The sequence below is a fragment of the Molothrus aeneus genome, chromosome 6 (genome assembly GCF_037042795.1).
Source record: "Molothrus aeneus isolate 106 chromosome 6, BPBGC_Maene_1.0, whole genome shotgun sequence".
NCBI classification, from domain to species: domain Eukaryota; kingdom Metazoa; phylum Chordata; class Aves; order Passeriformes; family Icteridae; genus Molothrus; species Molothrus aeneus.
Window position 1 is genome coordinate 9560073 of NC_089651.1, and position 17744 is coordinate 9577816.

The window sequence follows — 17744 nt, forward strand, 5'->3', positions numbered from 1 at the left end:
CTAACAGCTCAGGGAGTGCTCCTGGAGCTTCCCTGCCAGTGCTCAGCGCAGGTCAAGGCGCTGCCCAAAGCGGCTGGACTCCAGTGGGTTCAGGTGTGTGACCAACCCAGCAGCCACAGAGCTGATCACATCCTAAATAATTTCCTCTGCTCCCACAGGGTGCGTGTGGCTCCATCCCCACTTTCAGCTTTTCCTGCTGCTGTACTCAGCCCCAGTCACCCGAGAGCAGCAAATGCAGGAGGGGAGGCAAGCACTGGAAGAGGGACAGCATCAACTTGCTCACCTGCCTTGCTGCAAATGCAGCCAAATCCTGCCCAGGCAAAACCAAATTCCTCCTAAACAGGAGCAGCAGCAGCATGGTCTCCTCTGAGCGCCATGAAAGATCCTGCAGGGGCTGGATACACCTCAGCCAGAGCCAACCTGCAGGTACAGACTCACCTTCCCCACTGGCTGTGACATCCATGGGCTTTGGGAACTGCTGCTGGGTGCATGACCTCCTGGGCTGTCCAGAGAGCTGAGCCCTACTCAGGAAGGAGGAGCAGGAGCATGGGAGGAGTGCCACAGCTGTTCCTCCCACAGATAACCCCATTTCCCTGGAGCACGGCAGCGCTCCCATTGCAAAGGCCTTTGCCCTGCTGGAAAGCACCACCTGACAGGGCTTCACTCTCTCTGGGTAAACACACACATTCTCCCAGAGATACAGCCTGTTCTCCACTCCCAGCTCATGGATAACCCCTGGGAGGCTAAAGGTCTGCCCACACCTTGGTTTCACACACAGCAGGATATTGGGAAGATAACTTATCCCCCCCAATAATCCCCAGGTCTGCTTTGACACCTGTTCAAGGCACTTGGCAAAGCCACAGGGTGATGGTGGCTTAACTGGGAGCGCCACTCTGGAAATGCTGGCTGTCTTTCCTAGCAGAACACTGCTGGATTACCACCCACAGGACTTGGTTTATTTTATAGCAGCCCACAGGGATGCTGTTGGAGGGCACAAGGGAATCCAGAGCAGTTACTGACCCTCCTGTTATTCCCAGGAAATGTTCTTCTTATTTGTAAATGAAAGTAACAAACCCCCCCTCCCCAAGAAAACAGGTGTAACGCAAGATCTGGCTTACATGTAACATTTTCACTCACTTTTTATAATAAGAGTTATTCCCTGTTCCAAGCCATAGGTCCAGATGGGCGTTGATTCTTTCCCCCTGCTCTGCTCAGGTAAGACCCTACCTGAATTCCTGCATCCATCTCCAGGATCCCCAGAACAGGAAGGGCATCAACCTGTTGGGGAGAGTCCAGGGGAGAGACACCAAGTTGATCAGAGGGATGGAGCAGCTCTGCCATGAGGAAAGGCTGAGAGGATTGGGATTGCTCAGCCTGGAGAAGAGAAGGCTTTGGGGTAACCTGATTGCCCCTTCCAGTACCTGAAGGGAGCCTGCAAGGAAGCTGGAGAGGGGCTTTGGACAAGGGCTTGGAGTGACAGGAGAAGGGGAATGGCTTCCCACTGCCAGAGGGCAGGGTTAGATGGGACATTGGGAAAGAAATCCTTCCCTGTGAGGGTGCTGAGGCCCTGACACAGGCTGCCCAGAGAAGCCATGGAAGTGTTCAAGGTCAGGCTGACAGCACCATTACACATGGGAAGAAAACAGCACCCAACTCCCACAGCTGTTTTACCAACCAGCGAGGCGTCAAGAGGAGATTTCTAGAGCTTTCCAGAGCTTCTGTTAATATCTCCTTTTGGCCAGTTTATGGCACCTCCTGGGCATGTCACGGGGTGCCACACACAGCACTGGCATCACGAGGGGCGGAGGGGAAAGCAGCAGCGCCCTGGAGCTGGCAGGAGGAGCTCGGCACTGTTACCTGTGCGGGGCGGTTCTGGGCTTGCCACTCCTCTGGGCGAGGGTGAAGGGCAGCTCCCTCACCTCCTCCCGATATCTGCCCACTGCTAGGCACAGGCAGCTCCCTCCCAAGGCAGGCACGAGTGCCACACGGAAGTCACAGCACCACTCGGTTCACATGAGACCTCTGAGACCTCGGGCCAAGGAGCTGGGGAAGGAAACCACAGCCTGAGAGAGCCCAGGAGCCTCCAGCCCATCCTGCACGCCAGCCCTCTCCTTAGGGATCTGCCCCGAGGGGACAGAGGGGCACCAAGGAAGGATCTGCACCATGCAGGTAGGAACAGAAACTGCCCCGAGATTCCCAGGATGCTGCTTTTCAGCACCTCTGAGCACCTGGGGCTTGGAAACACAGGATACAGTAATCTCCAATCTCTACCACTCACCTGCTTTCAGCCTTTAAGGTACAAAATTCCTACCACAGGTGTGTGACAGGGAAAGCAGGGTGTGCTGCCGGTCCCATGCACCATCCCAAGGTGCAGTAGGATCACACTGGCCCCACATGCTGGTCCCAGAGCACGGATCAGGGGAGGATGGGATGGATGGAGCTTATGTAAACCTAGGCATGAGCATTGCAGAGGTGACAGCCCCAGGGGTTCCAGCAGCACCTGGAATACAGCAAGGGCAGAGGGGAATCTTTTTCTTCTCTAATTTGGAAGAAAAGATGTGGGTTTTTTTCCCTGGGGAAAGCCAAGCAAACTCTCCAAATTCAGTAGTAAAGGTACAGCTCTGTGCAAGCAAAGGCGGCTGTCCCACTTCTCAGCAAGCCATGGGCTAAGGTGGAAGTGCTCCAAGGGAAGCTGAGTAAGAAACATCCTGGAGATAAAACCAATTTGATCATCTCAGTGTGGGTGAGGGAACCACCCAACCCCACACCAATTCATGACTGGAAAGGAAAACAAGGATGCCAGATCCTATCCAGGTCCTTGTCCTGAGTTACTCACACTTGTGACTGTGGACACAGCACAAGGGTGCCTGTGGCCATTCCCAGAAGGAACTTTCAGGGCACTGGGTTACCTGACCAGGGACAAGGACCAGTGGTACACCTTGGAGGCACAGAAACCCTTTTCAAGATGGAAATTCCTGCTTCCCATTGTGCCAGTCACTTTTACACCTTTGCACAGCAGCATGTCCACATCCTGTTCCACGGGGCAGGAAGGAGTGAAACAGAAACTGTCCTTCCTGAGAGCAAGGGATAGAGCCCAAGTGGCCTTACCTGCACCTGATCCTACCACCCTGTGAGGCCAGAGCACAGCAGCCACTGCCAGACAGCATCCCTAATTCCCAGGAAGAAACAATTACTTGTGAGAGTAGCAGTGATCCAAAGTCCCTGCCCTCTGAGGCTATCCCTGCCTTCCCATCAGGAACTGCAGCAGCAGGACAAGGGGGCTTCAAACTGCCAGAGGGCAGGGTTAGATGGGATATTGGGAATAAATCCTTCCCTAGGAGGGTGGTGGGGCCCTGGAATGGATTTTCCAGAGATGCTGTGGCTGTCCCATCCCCAGAATTGTCCAAGGCCAGGCTGGAATGGCTTGGAGCAACCTGGGCCAGTGGAAGGTATCCATGCTCATGGCAGAAGGTGAAACTGGACAGGCTTTAAGGTCCCTTCCACCCAAGCCACTCTGGAATTCTGGGATTCTATACACACCCCATATGGCCCCAAAAGCAAGCTGGGCACCTGCATGGCAGCCTGAGCCCCAGCAGCCACTGGGATGAATCCAACATCCCGTTTGTGAGCCCACCTTGCTAACCTCCCAGCCTCTTCCCAAGGAACTGGATGTGCTGGCTGGGATGCTCAGATGCCCAAGCAGGACTGTGCCTACAGGTATTGGAGTTGGGAGCCACCTGGGAACAGAAGGTGTGATGCCAGCAGGTCCCTTCACTTGATCTTAAGCTTTACTGGGGACAGCAGCAGCAGAAGTGTGCCAAGGTGGCATTAGGAACACCCCAAAACATTCCTGTACCCAAAGGATGGCTTCCCCTCCGCATCCATCCCATTGGCAGGGAATTGCTGCAGGATGAGGCTGGTGCACATAGGGGCTGAGAGAAACCAGCCAGGCAGGAATGAGCCAACACAACAGTGGAGAGTGTGCCAGGCCAGATCCATGCCAGCATCAGAGCACTGGCAGTGGGCAGATCCCTGAGAGGCTCCCACCCCCTCACTTCCCTGTGCCCAGAGAGGGGCTCAGACTGGGATACAAGGAACTGCTGCACCCAATCCTGCCCCCCACACCTGGCTAGAGCAGATGACAGCACCAGAACCCTCCCCCTGCCTCTTGCTATAAACTGGGGTACCTTTTATCTAAGAGAAGTTCTGGCTCTGGTTACAACAGCACCTCTGGGGGAGAGCACCCCTCTTCTCAAGCCTTCCCACTTGTCATTCTTGTCAGTCAGTCTCCTCAAGGCTCCTGTGCTCTGGCTGATCCATGTGAGCGAGCATCTGGCAGAATATCTCAGCCCTTATCCCGGCCTCTCTGCTCCCATGGCCTCATTCTCCAGTGAAAGCTCAGGATGCAGATCTTACATCAGGGCACAGTTGCACCACCGTGGCTCTGCTGCCAAGATTACAGCTGGAGGAACTCGTCTGGCTGGCTGCTCTTTTAGGTCACAGTGTCTCTGGTGACACCAAGTGACAGTATCCTCATCCTTGGAATTCCCATTCTCCTTCCCGCCGCGGTGCTGTGTCACCTTCCCTTGGGAATAGCAGCATAACTGTGGGGACACAGCACAAATCACACCAAAGGGTGGAAAAAAACCCCACAGGGACAGCTGATGGCTTCAGCTGAAGGAGAGCAGGGTTAGCCGGGATACTGGGAAGGAATTCTTCCCTGTGGGGGTGCTGAGGCCCTGGCACAGGGGGCACAGGGAAGCTGTGGCTGCCCCATCCCTGGAAGTGTCCAAGACCAGATTGGAGCAACCTGGTCTATCGAAGGTGTCCCTGGGGGGACTGGATGGGTGTGAAGGTCCTTTCCAACACAAACCATGCCATGATGTTTGCTTTGTGCTCCCCCACATCTGCACCCTCGGGTGTCTGAGTGTAATTACCTGTAAGCAGGAAGGTGGGAACTTCACAGTTGCTCTCTCCAGAGCCACTGACACACAGGAGGGGAACAGGCAAAAGCAGAGTTCAAGCAGTGCTTGGACAACACTCCTAGGCACATGGATGCTTGGGGTGGTCCTGTGCAGGGCCAGGAGCTGAATTCAATTATCCTTGTGAGTCCTTTGCAACTTGGGATATTCTGTGATTTTATGATCAGTATCTCATCCTCCCCTCTGTCCCTTGGCTGCAGCCTGAGGCATCCAACATATTTTCCAAGGAATTTTTTCACCTGTTTTCCTGCAGAGTTGTGTCAGCCTCCAAGTGTCCGTGCTCCACTCTCCCTTTACTGGAATTTAAAACTACCTTCCCCACTGTCCCCAAAAAAAACCAAAAACCTGTGACAGGAACAACTGACAAATGGAAAAGGCTGATTAAAGCCTGTAAAATCCACCGTAGCATGAAGAGAGAGGGTGAAAGGTAAACATTTCCCAGTACAAATATCAGGGCATCAGGTGAAAGAGCTGAGAGAGGCTTTTTCCCCTGGTCCAGATCCCTCACAGCCCCAGGGCACAGCTGGGCACGAGGAGTTCTAGGGGAGGCTGCACACCCTCCCAGGGCAGCAGTCCCTGCAGCATTCCTAAACACAAATCCCTGGCTGGCTTGGCCAGACCCCAAGCTGGTGATCAGGAGCATGTGGGAGAATGTTTCACACCAGCTGCTCTCACCTTCCTCCCTGGGCATCTCTTGGAGGCTGCTGGAAGAGGAAAACACGAGATCTGCCAGGGAGCCTGCTGAAGCCTTCCCTTCACTGGTTTTCTTTTCACCAGGATGAAATTCTGCTGACTCCCTGCAGGGAATCCCCTGCTGAGGACACGGACTCCTTTGCCTCCCCGGTAAGCTCAGCTCCTTCTGCATCTGCAGCCCAGCTCAGAGAGGGGACAAATCCCCATTTCCCCTGCTCATTCCCAGCTCCCCTCTACACAGCCACAATGAGGGTCCAAGCCTCTAAAGGCTGGAGCTGGGAAGGAGAGCTCTCAGCTTTCCATCCCTAATAATTCCCTGCTGGTTTTGTTGGCAGAATGAAGAGAAGTGGGATTTTGTCCTGGTGAGTGACATCCACGAAATGGGCAGTGAGAAGGAGATCAAGAGGAAAAAGTTCCTGGATGAGCTGAGCAAGAAGGGCTTCACCATCAAGGTGAGAGGCTCTGGGGGAAAAGGCAGCAGATACTTGGCTTGGCTTGGGCTCCTGCATCCCAGGAAACAGGAGAGGCTTGAAACATTGAGCTGTTCACTGCATCAGAGCTGGAAAATGACCCACTTGCTCAATCAATGGAGAAAGGCCCCAGCCCCAGGACTCACACAGCCCCCAGCCCTTCCAGCTCTTGCTCTTCCCTGCCTCTCTGGCTCTGTTTTAACAGCCCTTCTCTTCCCCTCACCAGAAAATCGAGGACACAAAGCTCTTTTATGGAGTCCGTGCCCCGCCGCACATCTTCTGGAAATACCAGTGTCTCCTGACGAACCCCAACAGCAGGCAGCAAAACTCCAGCACCTACCAGGACGTCCCAGTGACCACCAGGTGGGTGCTGAGCTGATTTCCAGCCTCCTGCATTCACTGTTCTCCACCCCAGCATCCATTTTCCAGCTTGGTTCACAGCTGTCTCAGCCTTTTCACTTACCACAGAACCTTCCTTCACCTCCCACATGCAAAGCTGATGGCTTCTCACTCCTCACATTCCTCCCTCCCTTGCTTCCCTGGATTTTAGTGCACACCTTGTCCCTTCTCTGCCCTGTTTTCCTGAGCCACACCACACAAGTCTGTATCCGAGAGCAGCCTTTAAGCAGAGTTTCTCCTTGTTCAGGATACGGGTTGTGCACTTCATCCTCCAGAACACTGTGACATCTGACTTAGGTAAGGGAATGGGGATCACAGGGGTGATGCTCAACCTGGATCTGCAGGAAGAATCCTGCCCAGGAATCCTGGGCACTGGCATCCCAGCTGCCTTGCCATCCTGGGGAGAATAGAAAAGGGGGGGGAGCTCAGACAAGTCAATTTGCTGCTGCATCCAGAGGCTGGGAGATCTGGACTGCAGGAACCAGCAGCTCCTCTGCTCTGTCTCCCCAAAACCCTAAGCCTAACCCTTTCCCTTCTGCTCTGCTCCCAGAGAAGCTGCATGATCTGATGAAGAAGAAGGTGTTTGAGGCAGCCTTTCCCCTGCACAAGGTGAGGGTGAGCACACAGTGCCTGGGTGGAAAATCCAGGAGATGTGGAAGAGGAGCAGGATGGGGTGGGGGGGACCTGTGGGTGACTGGAGCTGCACAAAGAGCTCGCTGGGTGAAGGGCACAGCAAAGTTCTGGCAGCTGCCCTGCAGCTGGGCAGGGCATTAAGGCTGCCCTGATGTTCCTGCATCCAACCAACTTCTCTGCTCTCCAGAAAGAAGAGATAAGGGAAATACTAAAGAAGAAGTGGGCTCGCTGGAGAGTTCTATTCAAGGAACAGCCAATTGAGCAGATCAGGTAACACAGGCACAAGACACAGATCTTTCTAACCAGGAGGTCCCAACTGAAACCCAGAGAGCTCAATGCCCTTTGCCAGGTTCCTGCATTGTCTTAAAAATCATTAGTTTGAATCTGGCTCTTCTCAGAAGCACTGGGCTGCCTCTGCAGCTTCCAAAGCTCTTAGCCTGAGGGTTTATCCCTGTGGCTCCAAGCTCCATCTGCTAATCCTGCAGCATCAAACACCCCCCTCGTCTCTGAGGACTGTAATGAACCTGTTTTAGTTTCCAGCCACATTCAGAAGGCAGAAGAGGTGGGAATGGAGCATCAGTGCTGCACAGCCAGCCTGAGGCTGAACTCGGGGCAGTAAAGGCAACATGGGGCTCCTACAACCACATGAAATCCCAGGAAAGAGCACGGCTCTTGTTTCTGAAAACTAACTCTGTGGGCAAGGGAGGGAGGGCAAAAAGAACGTGTTACTTTATAAACCTGCTGGGGGCTCAGGTAGAGAGGGGAGATCTTACAATAGAGGTGCACCTCTGACAACTGGCATGGGATGCAAGGCTCCCAGTCCCTCAGTCAGTAGATCATTTCTTATCCACAACTCCAACCTGCTCCCCACACCATAAAAACTGAGATACTGCCACCATGGGCATTTCCTAGTGACTCCCAAAATCTGATCTCCCACCTCACCTTTCCTCCTAGGTGCTATTTTGGAGAGAAGGTGGCCTTGTACTTTGCCTGGCTGGGCTGGTACACCTACCTGCTGATTTTTGCTGCCGTGGCTGGGCTGGCAACGGTGGCAGCTGGGGCTACTGTTTTCAGTTCCAGCCAGGTGAGGTAAGGCACTTGGGAATGCCAAATGCACATCCCATCCAGCTCTGCAGGTGGCTCTGAGGCACCCTTGTCCCCCTTGGCTTCTCTTCTCCTTTCTTCCAGCAAGGAGATCTGTGATGCCAACAACACCATCATGTGCCCGCTCTGTGACCAGAACTGCTCGTTCTGGCTCCTCTCTGACACCTGCACCTATGCCAAGGTAGGGAACCCCCTTTCCAGGGCAGGGTAAAGGATGGGGAAACACTCCCAGCTCATGCTGCTCCCACATCACCAAAAAGAAGCCCCACCCCAGATCATTTTGCCCTCCTGTAGCACCTTTACCTGTCTCGGGGGAGATGAGCATGCCAAGACCCTGAGGTACCACAGGCCCTGCACCTCAGTGCCTCATCACACTCCTCCCTCATCTCTTCCAGGTCACTCACATGATTGATAATGAGGCCACGGTGGTGTTTGCCATGTTCATGGCCATCTGGGGTAGGTGTCCATGCCTGGGTGCCCAGCATGTGTGGTTGGGAGAGGGAGCAGAAGGTGGAAAAAGAAACACCAACACAGCTTCACCCTTTGGGAGAGGTTTATATCTCCTCCACTTCCAGAGCCTTCGGCTCCCCTTCCAGACACAGTAAGAGACAAAAACACCCTGGTGATATCCTCCAACTCCCCAAATATTCCTTTTACCTGAAGCTTGTCCTACCTGAAGCTTCTGCTCAGCATAGCCTCCTCAAAGGCACCCAGCAATTTTCCAGCAGCTGCCTATAAATGGCCACAACCACAGGATGGAGGGGCCTCCAGACTCCTCCTCCACATTCCCAAATCACTGCAGGGCCCTGTGGGATGATGGGATCCCATCACTGCCTTAGTTACACACCCATCTGGCTTTTCCACAGCCTATTCCCTGACCAGCCATCTCGGGAGTGGGCTGGGTGTCCCACCTGCAAAGCCATGGCACAGTCCTGAGTGTGGGCTGGCTCACACAGGGACACAATCAGAAGCATCCATCCAATTAACATAAGGGGTGGTTGGAATTGGAGTTGGAGAGGTGTAGCCTTGCCAGGGAGCAGTGCAGGACCCCCATTCCACCTGAAAAGTGACTTATCCCAAATTCCCTCTGGACACACTAGACCAGGCCAGTGAAAGCTCACCTGCACCATCCCTGTTCCCTCACTGTCCAGGGCCCTTCCAGGTCACCAAGGCACAGAGGGGACTGCCTGTCCATGGGCCAAGGGCAGTCCAGGCTGGTTTGCCAGCAGGTTGGATGTGATGTGACTCTCTGGGAGACAGAGGGGTGGCATTCAGAGCCATTCCTAAGTGTCACTGCACTTTCTCCTTCCCAATCCAGCCACTGTATTCCTGGAGCTGTGGAAGAGAGAGAGAGCCAATGTGGTCACCAGCTGGAACCTGTATGGGTGGGATGAAGAAGAGGTGAGGACATCATCTTTCCTGCACAGTGCTTCCCCTTTCAGGGCAGGAGTCACCTGGATCTCTAAAAGACACATCAGAGGGGTCCCTTGCCCAGACTGAACTCAATCAGGCTTGGCCTGATTGTGGGTTGGGTGCTCACCCCTGTCCTTCTCCAGCACTGCTCATCCCATATGTCCACTGACACAAGTGGCACAAAGCACTGCTGGGTCCTTTCTTTCCCATTTTTGACTTGAATATATAATTTTTTGAAGGAGGAGCTGGCTCTGCAGCTGATCAACAACCCCCAGCACGAACCCCGGCTGTACCAGCACTCCTACCTGCGCAGCACCATCGTCCTCATCTTGGCCCTGCTGATGGTACGTGCCAGCTGACAACAGGAACATTTGGTTTAAGGGCACATGGACAAAGGAGCAAAGATGCAGATCAGGTTTTTGGGACGCTTCCATGCCCATCACAAGGATCCTGGGGCTTCCTCATGCTCACACCTCACTGTGCTGACAGCAGGGGCCACCCACCCTTCGGGGACCTGGGCTGAAGGCTCTGCTCTTGCAGTGAGGATCAAAGCAGTGACATGGAGAGCAGGAAGATACAAATTCCAATGCACTTGTCCCTGCTGTGGGTCAATGGAGACTGGCTCAGGTGCAGACATAGAATCCTGGAATCACAGAACGTTAAGGCTTGGAAGGGACCTTATTTAGTCCCAAGCCCCATGCCATGGGCAGGGACATCCCCACTACTCCAGGTTGTTCAAGGCCTTGAACACTGCCAGCGTTGGGGCATTCACAACATCCCTGGGGAGCCTGTTCCAGTATCTCCCCACCCTCACAGGGAAGAATTTCTTCCTAACATCCAGCCTAAATTTCCCCTCCTTCAGTTTGTACCCGTTACTCCTTGTCCCATCACTACACCCACCTCACAAACTTGTCGGCCTCCACCAAAGGGCCCTGGTTTGCCTTTAAGGGCACCATCAGGGGCGATGGAGCACTGCCCTGGGTGGCTCCTGAGCCCTCCTGTCCCTCCCCACAGATCATGGTGCTGATTGGCATTGCCCACGCACTCGTCATCTACCGGGCGGTGGCCATGGCGGTGTTCACGCAGAGCGACACGAGCCTGCTGAGCAAGCACGCCGACATTGTCGCCGTGATGACGGGGGCCGTGCTGCACTACCTCACCATCATCATCATGACCAAGGTGGGGAGACACACAGCCTGCCTGGCAGCGTTTCCCCATGGCCAACTCCCCCCCTGCTCATCGTATCCCTCTGTCCTGCAGGTCAACTGGAGCGTGGCCCTCTTCCTCTGCGACCTGGGTAAGGGAAATAAATGGGGTGTGTCCCACCTGCAGCGCCCAGCCAGCCTCCCATCCCCTTCCCTGCCTCCACCAGCACAAGGCGATTCCCAGCCAGCTCCAGACAAGGGGGCCAGCAGCCCCCAAGGACACACTCACCTGTGCCCACATGCTGTCCCACAGCCAGCTCTGCAGGGCTGAGACCTGGCCTGAGCAGGAAGCCATCCCAGCTCCAGGAGAGGTCACAACATGAAATTCCTCTCAGCTCTAAGGCCCTTTCTCCCTCAGCTCATGGCTCTGAGGGACCTCCCTGCTTGGCTGGACTTACCTCCCTCAGAGGGCTTGCGTGGAGGGCAGGGAAGACTTCATGAGTGGCAGATGCCCTTTGGACCTTCAGAGCTGTGGTGGCGCCCATGGGGGAGCAGGGCAAGGTCCCACTGCTCTATGAGCAAGCCACTGGGCATTGTTCCCTTTCCTAGAGAAACCACGGACCTTCTCCCAGCGTGAGAACAGCTTCACTGTGAAGATCTTCCTCTTTCAGTTCTTCACACACTTCTCCTCGCTCATCTACATCGCCTTCTTCCTGGGACGGTGAGTGGAGAACACCGGGCAGCCAGGGTTGGGGATGGCTGTTCCTGACTCTCCCCAGGGTGTACGGACAGCCCAGCCCCTCTGCCCTCCCCACCAGGCACAGGGACCCCATCTGGGACTCAGGAGGGCCATGACCCCATGGGTGTCACTGTTGCTTCCTTGCTCAGGGTCAATGGCCACCCAGGGCACTACGTGCGCATCGCTGGCCACTGGAGGCTGGAGGAGGTGAGGCACCCGCTCTCTGACCCCACAAACAACTCCTCCTCTTCCTTCCCTACTGCCCAGGCAGCCTCTGGGAAGCTCAGCTTCCTCCCATAGCACCTGCCAAGGGTCCCTTGGGCCCAGCCACCCTGCGCTACCCCTGCCTTGTTGTCCCCTCCAGTGCCACCCTAGCGGCTGCATCACCGACCTCTTCATCCAGATGGCTGTCATCATGGTGCTCAAGCAGACCATCAGCAACATCATGGAGTATCTCATCCCGTAAGCTCCCCACACGGGCACTTTCCACAGAGAGGAACCCTGGCCTTCTGCCTTTTCCCCTTCCTCCAGGGATGTGCTGGCAGCAGCCCAGCCCTGCTGTCCTCTGCAGGCAGCCACACAAATCCCTCTCTCCCACTGCAGCTGGATATCCCACCAGCTACGGAAGAAGAAAAAGCACCCCCAGAGGAGAAGTCTGATGTTAGGAGAGGAGGAGGAGGCAGAGGACCCCTGCAAAAGGCAGTGGCTGAATAACTATGAACTCAACGAGGTCAATGTCTTCAGCTTGTTCAACGAGTACCTGGAGATAGGTACGTGGGGCAGATCCTTGGCTGGGGAGTGATGGATGCTAGGAAGACCATACACAGGCAAGGAGACACAGCTCCACACCCAGCCCCGCTCTGAGAGCCCTGGGACACCAAGATCATTCCCAAATGAGAGAGCAAGCAACTGTGCTAGCCTTTGGGCCTGCCTCAGACCTCCTCCCCTTCCAGGGCCACGGCTGTAACCCCAGGGTGTGCCTGTGCCTGGCTGGCTCCACTATCCCCACAGATCCCACTCTCTGACAGCCCTGTGAGAGCTGGGCATCCCCAGGATGTGGCTATCTCCTCTTCCACCCCTCTGACCCAAGCCACAAAGCAGGACAAACCCAAGCAGAGGGGGACATCCCCTCTGTGGTGGCTTCACTCCAGCACCTGTGTTTGCCTTTGCCCTCCGCAGTGATCCAGTACAGCTTCACCACCATCTTCGTGGCAGCCTTTCCCCTGGCCCCGCTGCTGGCCCTCATCAACAATGTCATCGAGATCCACATGGACGCCATCAAGATGATGCGGCTGCGCCGGCGCATGGTGCCCAGGAAGGCCAAGGACATCGGTGAGAGGGGTCCTGCCAGCACCAGCCCAAGCCCCCCACAGCCCTGGGACAGCACAGGGGGAGCCATGGGTCACAGAAGGACAAGCTGCTTAGACTCTGCCAGAGGCTGAAGTGCAGCTTGGAGGCTCCTTGCTTGACCTGGCCATGCTAAAGCTGTCCCTGAGCTGGAATGGTGGCAGTGAGACCTCACCTGCTGCTCCTCTCCCACAGGGATCTGGCTGCAGGTCCTAGAGGCCATTGGCATCCTGGCTGTCATTGGGAATGGGCTGGTGATCGCCATCACCTCCGACTTCATCCCTGTGCAGGTCTACAAGTACATGTACAGCCCCTGCACGAGGGAGAACCACACCAGCATGGAGTGAGTTCAGCTCTGAGACAGTCCCTGCCCACAGCATCCCCACGGCCCTGTACCCACAGCCATGTCCCCTCCTGCCTCAGTGCCACCACTGCAGGAGCACAAGACAGCTCAGCTGTCCCCCAAAGCAAGGTGGGGGGGAAAGGGGGACATTCCCACATGGCATCATCACATCATCCCTGTAATGGGTAAACTGACTGGAAAGAGCAGTGTGTAACACTGGAGAGCTACAGGATTCCCAGGATGCAAGCACGTGCTCTCTCCTGCCCTCCCTCTGTTTCTCTAAGCCTTGTCAGACTGACCCAATTCAAACTGGGCAGAAACCTCTGAGCCCTCCACTTCCACCAGGCTTCGTGTAAGTGGGCAGTGAGAGCCCCAGGTGGGTTCTGCTTCCCCAGAACCGGAGGAACAACCCGTGCTCAACCTGCTCCTTCCCCACAGCTGCTCCACTGGGTACATCAACAACAGCCTCTCCGTATTCCAAATCCAGGACTTCGAGCCCCACACTAAGGTGCTGCCAGAATTTAAAGGGGAAAGGATCAAGGAGTGCAGGTAAGAGCAGCCCCCTGCCACCCCCTGTCCCTCACTGTGACATCCAGGCCAGAATGGAAGGGCCTGGGCTGGCACTGACGGAGCTGTGCTGCAGGTACCGGGATTACCGCAATGCTGACGACTACACCTACACCGTCCAGTTCTGGCACATCTTTGCAGCCCGACTCGCCTTCCTCATCCTCTTCGAGGTGAGCACCCAGGGAGGCAGGAGAGGGCTGGGAAAGGGGTTGGATCAGTGCCTCGTGCCCGGGCTGGGAGCCCCTGACTGCCTTTGCTTCCCACAGCACGTGGCTCTGTGTGTGAAGTTGATCGCAGCCTGGTACATCCCCGATGTGCCCCAGAGGGTCAAGAATAAAATTCTGACGGGAAAACACGAAAATCTCCGTAATGAACTGAGGTGGGTGATTCCCTGGAAGGTGCCAGGTGTTGCCAGGTTTCAGGATCTCTCTGCTCTGGAGCCCCTCTTCCTTCAGAAAAAGAGAAGCCCCAAGTTAAAACAAGAAGCAATTTTGACCAGGGAAGGACTTGGTTTAATTTTTCCATCTAAACTTTGTTTAAAGAGAAAGGATTAAGTATTTCTGCAGGAAACAGAACCATTGTAGGTGCCCCAGTGCTGCTGTCCCATACAGACTAAGCCCTGCTCTGGGAAGGGCTCAGCCTGACCCCTCTCCATGGCCACCCTGCCCCAACTCCCACCCATAATCCTGATGGGAGCAGATGGTGGGGTTCAGGAAACACCTGCACCTTGGTTTGGAAAAACAGGTGTGTGCTAAGGAAGGCAGGAGCCTTCCTTGAAATGGCAAATGTCAACCCCCTCCCTCCAAATTATTATAATTTTGAAATTAAAGGGCTCTCAGGCAAAGATATGGGAATAGGAATAACAGTTCTTTAACGGGAAAACTAAAAATACAAATGTCATAGTACAAAACGAAAACAAACCACTGACAGAGTCAGAATATGACCTGACCCCCGTGGGTCAGGGTGCTGGTAGCAGGCCCATTAAAGGGTGGCTGCAGCCTTCCTGAAGTGCCAGCTGTGGTTCTGTTGGAGCAGGGATCATGTAGAATGGTGGAGTTTTCCTCTGAAGGTCCAGCAGTGGTGTAGATAGGCCTGGTCTTCCTCTGGGAATGCAGTGGAGAAGAAAGCTCCTCCTCTGGGAATCCAGTGGGAAAAGGGGGGCTGTTGTGTTCTAAATCTCTGATTATATCCAGGTGGGAATGCTTGGCTCCTCCCCCTGGGCAGAGCATCTCCCAATGGGATGATGTAATTTTAGCAATCATGCAATGAGATTCAATGGCCCATTAACAAAGATATTTCCTGGAGGGAGGATTGGTTGTGGAAGAGATAAAGAAAAACTGCCCAATTAACAGAAGATAACTGCCCCACCTCTAAGAGATGGCAAATAGAATACCCCACTGACATCTTTCAAACTAAGACAACCTGTCATGGTTTGACGTTGGCCAAACTCCAGGCACTCACAAAGGCCACTCACCCTCCTCTGCCACAGCTGGACAGAGAGAAAAAAATAGCAAAAGGTTCATGAGTTGAGATAAGGACCAGGAGAAAACACTCCAGGGGCCAAACAGGCTCAACTTAGAAGTACCAAGTGAATTTATAACTAACAAAATCAGAGGACGACACTGAGAAGTAAAATAAGCCCTTAAAACACCTTTGCTTCCCCCAACCCTTCCCTCCTTCCCACCGACAGTGCAGAGGACAGGGAATGGGGGTTTTGGTCAGTTCATCACCCGAGGTTTTCTTCCACTGCTCAGGAAGACGAGTTCTTCCCCTGCTACACCATGGGGTCCCTTCCCACAGGAGAGAGTTCTCTGCAACCCTCTCCACCACGGCTCCAATCTCACGAGCAGGAATCCTCCCAAAACTGCTTCAATGTGAGTCCCTCCCATGGGCACGCAGTCCTCCCAAAGCTGCTGCGGTGTGGGTCACTCTTCCACAGGCTCAGTCCTTCAAGGACAGGCTGCTCCAGCTTGGAAGCAGGGGCCCCTCCCTCCACCAGGTTTCCCCTGGATCACAGCCTCCTCCAGGCACCCACCTGCTCCAGCCTGGGCATCTCCTCCACGGGTTGCGGGTGGACTTCTGCATCCCCTGTGGATCCCCATGGGCTGCAGGGACACAGCTGCTTCACCATGGTCTCACCACAGGGATCTCAGCTCCAGCGCCTGGAGTGGCTCTTCCCCCTCCTTCTGCACTGACCTTGGTGTCTGCATGTTTCCCTCACATGTTCTCACCTCCTCCTCTTCTCTGGCTTGCAAAAAACCTGTGCCCCTTTTTGTTTTTATTTTCCTCTTAAATACGTTATCAACATCTCCATCTCTAATTGGCCCAGCCTTGGCCAGTGGCATGTCCATCCCCAGAGCCATCAGGGATTGGCTGTGCCAGACAGGGTGGAAGCTTCCAGCAGCTTCTCACAGAAGTCACCTCTGTGCCCCCACACTACCAAAACCCAGGCTGTGCAAAACCAGCCCAACACCACACTGTCACAGCTTTCCATCTCTGCCTTCCTACTGACTGTGGGATTTCCCACAAACAGGGGTTCCCCACCAACAGCCTGTCATTCTTTCTCCATCTATTTTGGGGAAGAGGCCCTGTTCCTACTGGGAGTGTTTTCCCACACCTCCCAGCTCAGACAGTTCCCTTCCCAACGCCTCTCTCCTCTCTCCCCAGCACGGCAGAATACTCCACCGAGGTGTAGCCACCGCCCACCAAGAAGAACACGGACTCGAGCCCCTTTCCCAGCCTGGCAGTGCCAGGGGTGCCGGATGAACCCCAGGACACGGTGCCACGTGTCCCACCTGGGACTGAGCTGGGAAGTGATGACAAGACAGTGGCTTCACAGGAACAGGCTGCTCTCTGACTCGGGAAGGAAGGATGCTGTGGCAGAGCCGGGATGTGCCTCCCCGGCACGGGGAGTGGCTGGGACAGAGCCGTGGCGCTGGGGACAAGCCCAGGGGCAGCACCAGGATGCTGTGCCGCAGGACATCACCTGGGTCCTTGTCACTCACTTCCTTAAGCACAGGAAACACTGCTGACCTCGTTCCAGGCTCCGTCTCCAGCCCTTTTGCTGCACTTTGGCCTCTTTTTCCACTGCCTTCCGTGACCTCCTCACTCTCGCACCACCGGGGCACTTGAATCCCTCTTTCCCCGAACTCCTCCCCGTGTGTCAGGACTCCCACACGGCTGCAGCTCCCCCGGCTGTCTCCATGGACGCGGCTCCACAGTCACCGGGAAAACGCCGCTGTTATCTCGCCTCTAGCTCCGGACTCAGCCGGGTCCTGAGAGCTGTTCCTGGCTCAGCTGCCACCAGCCATCGGTAAATAAATGGAGCACCCACGTGGACAACCGCCTGGTATTGCTCCTGCCTTACTCCTCTGCCACCCCAAATCATCCCCCAAAACCTTTCCTTGTCTTCACGGGGACAAAATCACAGTGGGTGTCGGCTGCAGTGCCACTCTGAGGGATGTGTGGGAGCTGGCTGGTGGGACACCAGGGCTTGGCCATGCACAGTGGGAATGCAGCCTGGTAAATGTGCCAGGATAATGGAAATACCTGGGGAAATGGGAAAAGCACAGGAAATCCCAAATGATAGGGTTATCCCACCTTTTCCTCTAGAGACATCACTACTGGCTGGCCCCCCTACTCCAGACAGAACGAGTTTGTCTGCAGCAGGAACAGGGTGACACCCCAGGACTGGACAGGTGCCACAGCTCAGGGGCTCTGACAGGGGACCCCAGAAGCAGAAGTGGGGGGCAGCCCCCTCCTTTCCCCCAGTAGTGACCCCAGCCTGGCTGGACACCACCCTGGCACTGCCCCTGTCCCACGGGGGTCCTGCCACAGACACTTCCCAAGGTGTCAGTCCTGGGGGCTGTGCCCTGGAGGTGACACACCCCAGGCAGGACTGCAGGGAAA

General features: G+C 55.2%; 1 protein-coding gene across 1 annotated transcript; it reads left to right on the top strand.

Moving 5' to 3' along the window:
* The first annotated feature begins 375 nt into the window (after window positions 1-375).
* Window positions 376-16530, top strand: ANO9 (anoctamin 9). The gene is made up of 24 exons (XM_066551664.1): window positions 376-426; window positions 5760-5825; window positions 6011-6127; window positions 6372-6508; window positions 6792-6841; window positions 7095-7153; window positions 7365-7447; window positions 8132-8266; window positions 8366-8462; window positions 8677-8737; window positions 9600-9682; window positions 9934-10038; window positions 10709-10873; window positions 10955-10991; window positions 11449-11560; window positions 11728-11785; window positions 11943-12040; window positions 12182-12348; window positions 12758-12910; window positions 13121-13268; window positions 13707-13817; window positions 13912-14005; window positions 14102-14214; window positions 16503-16530. Exons 1-24 carry the CDS (start codon window positions 376-378, stop codon window positions 16528-16530), a joined length of 2328 nt encoding a protein of 775 aa, XP_066407761.1.
* The last annotated feature ends 1214 nt before the right edge of the window (window positions 16531-17744 follow it).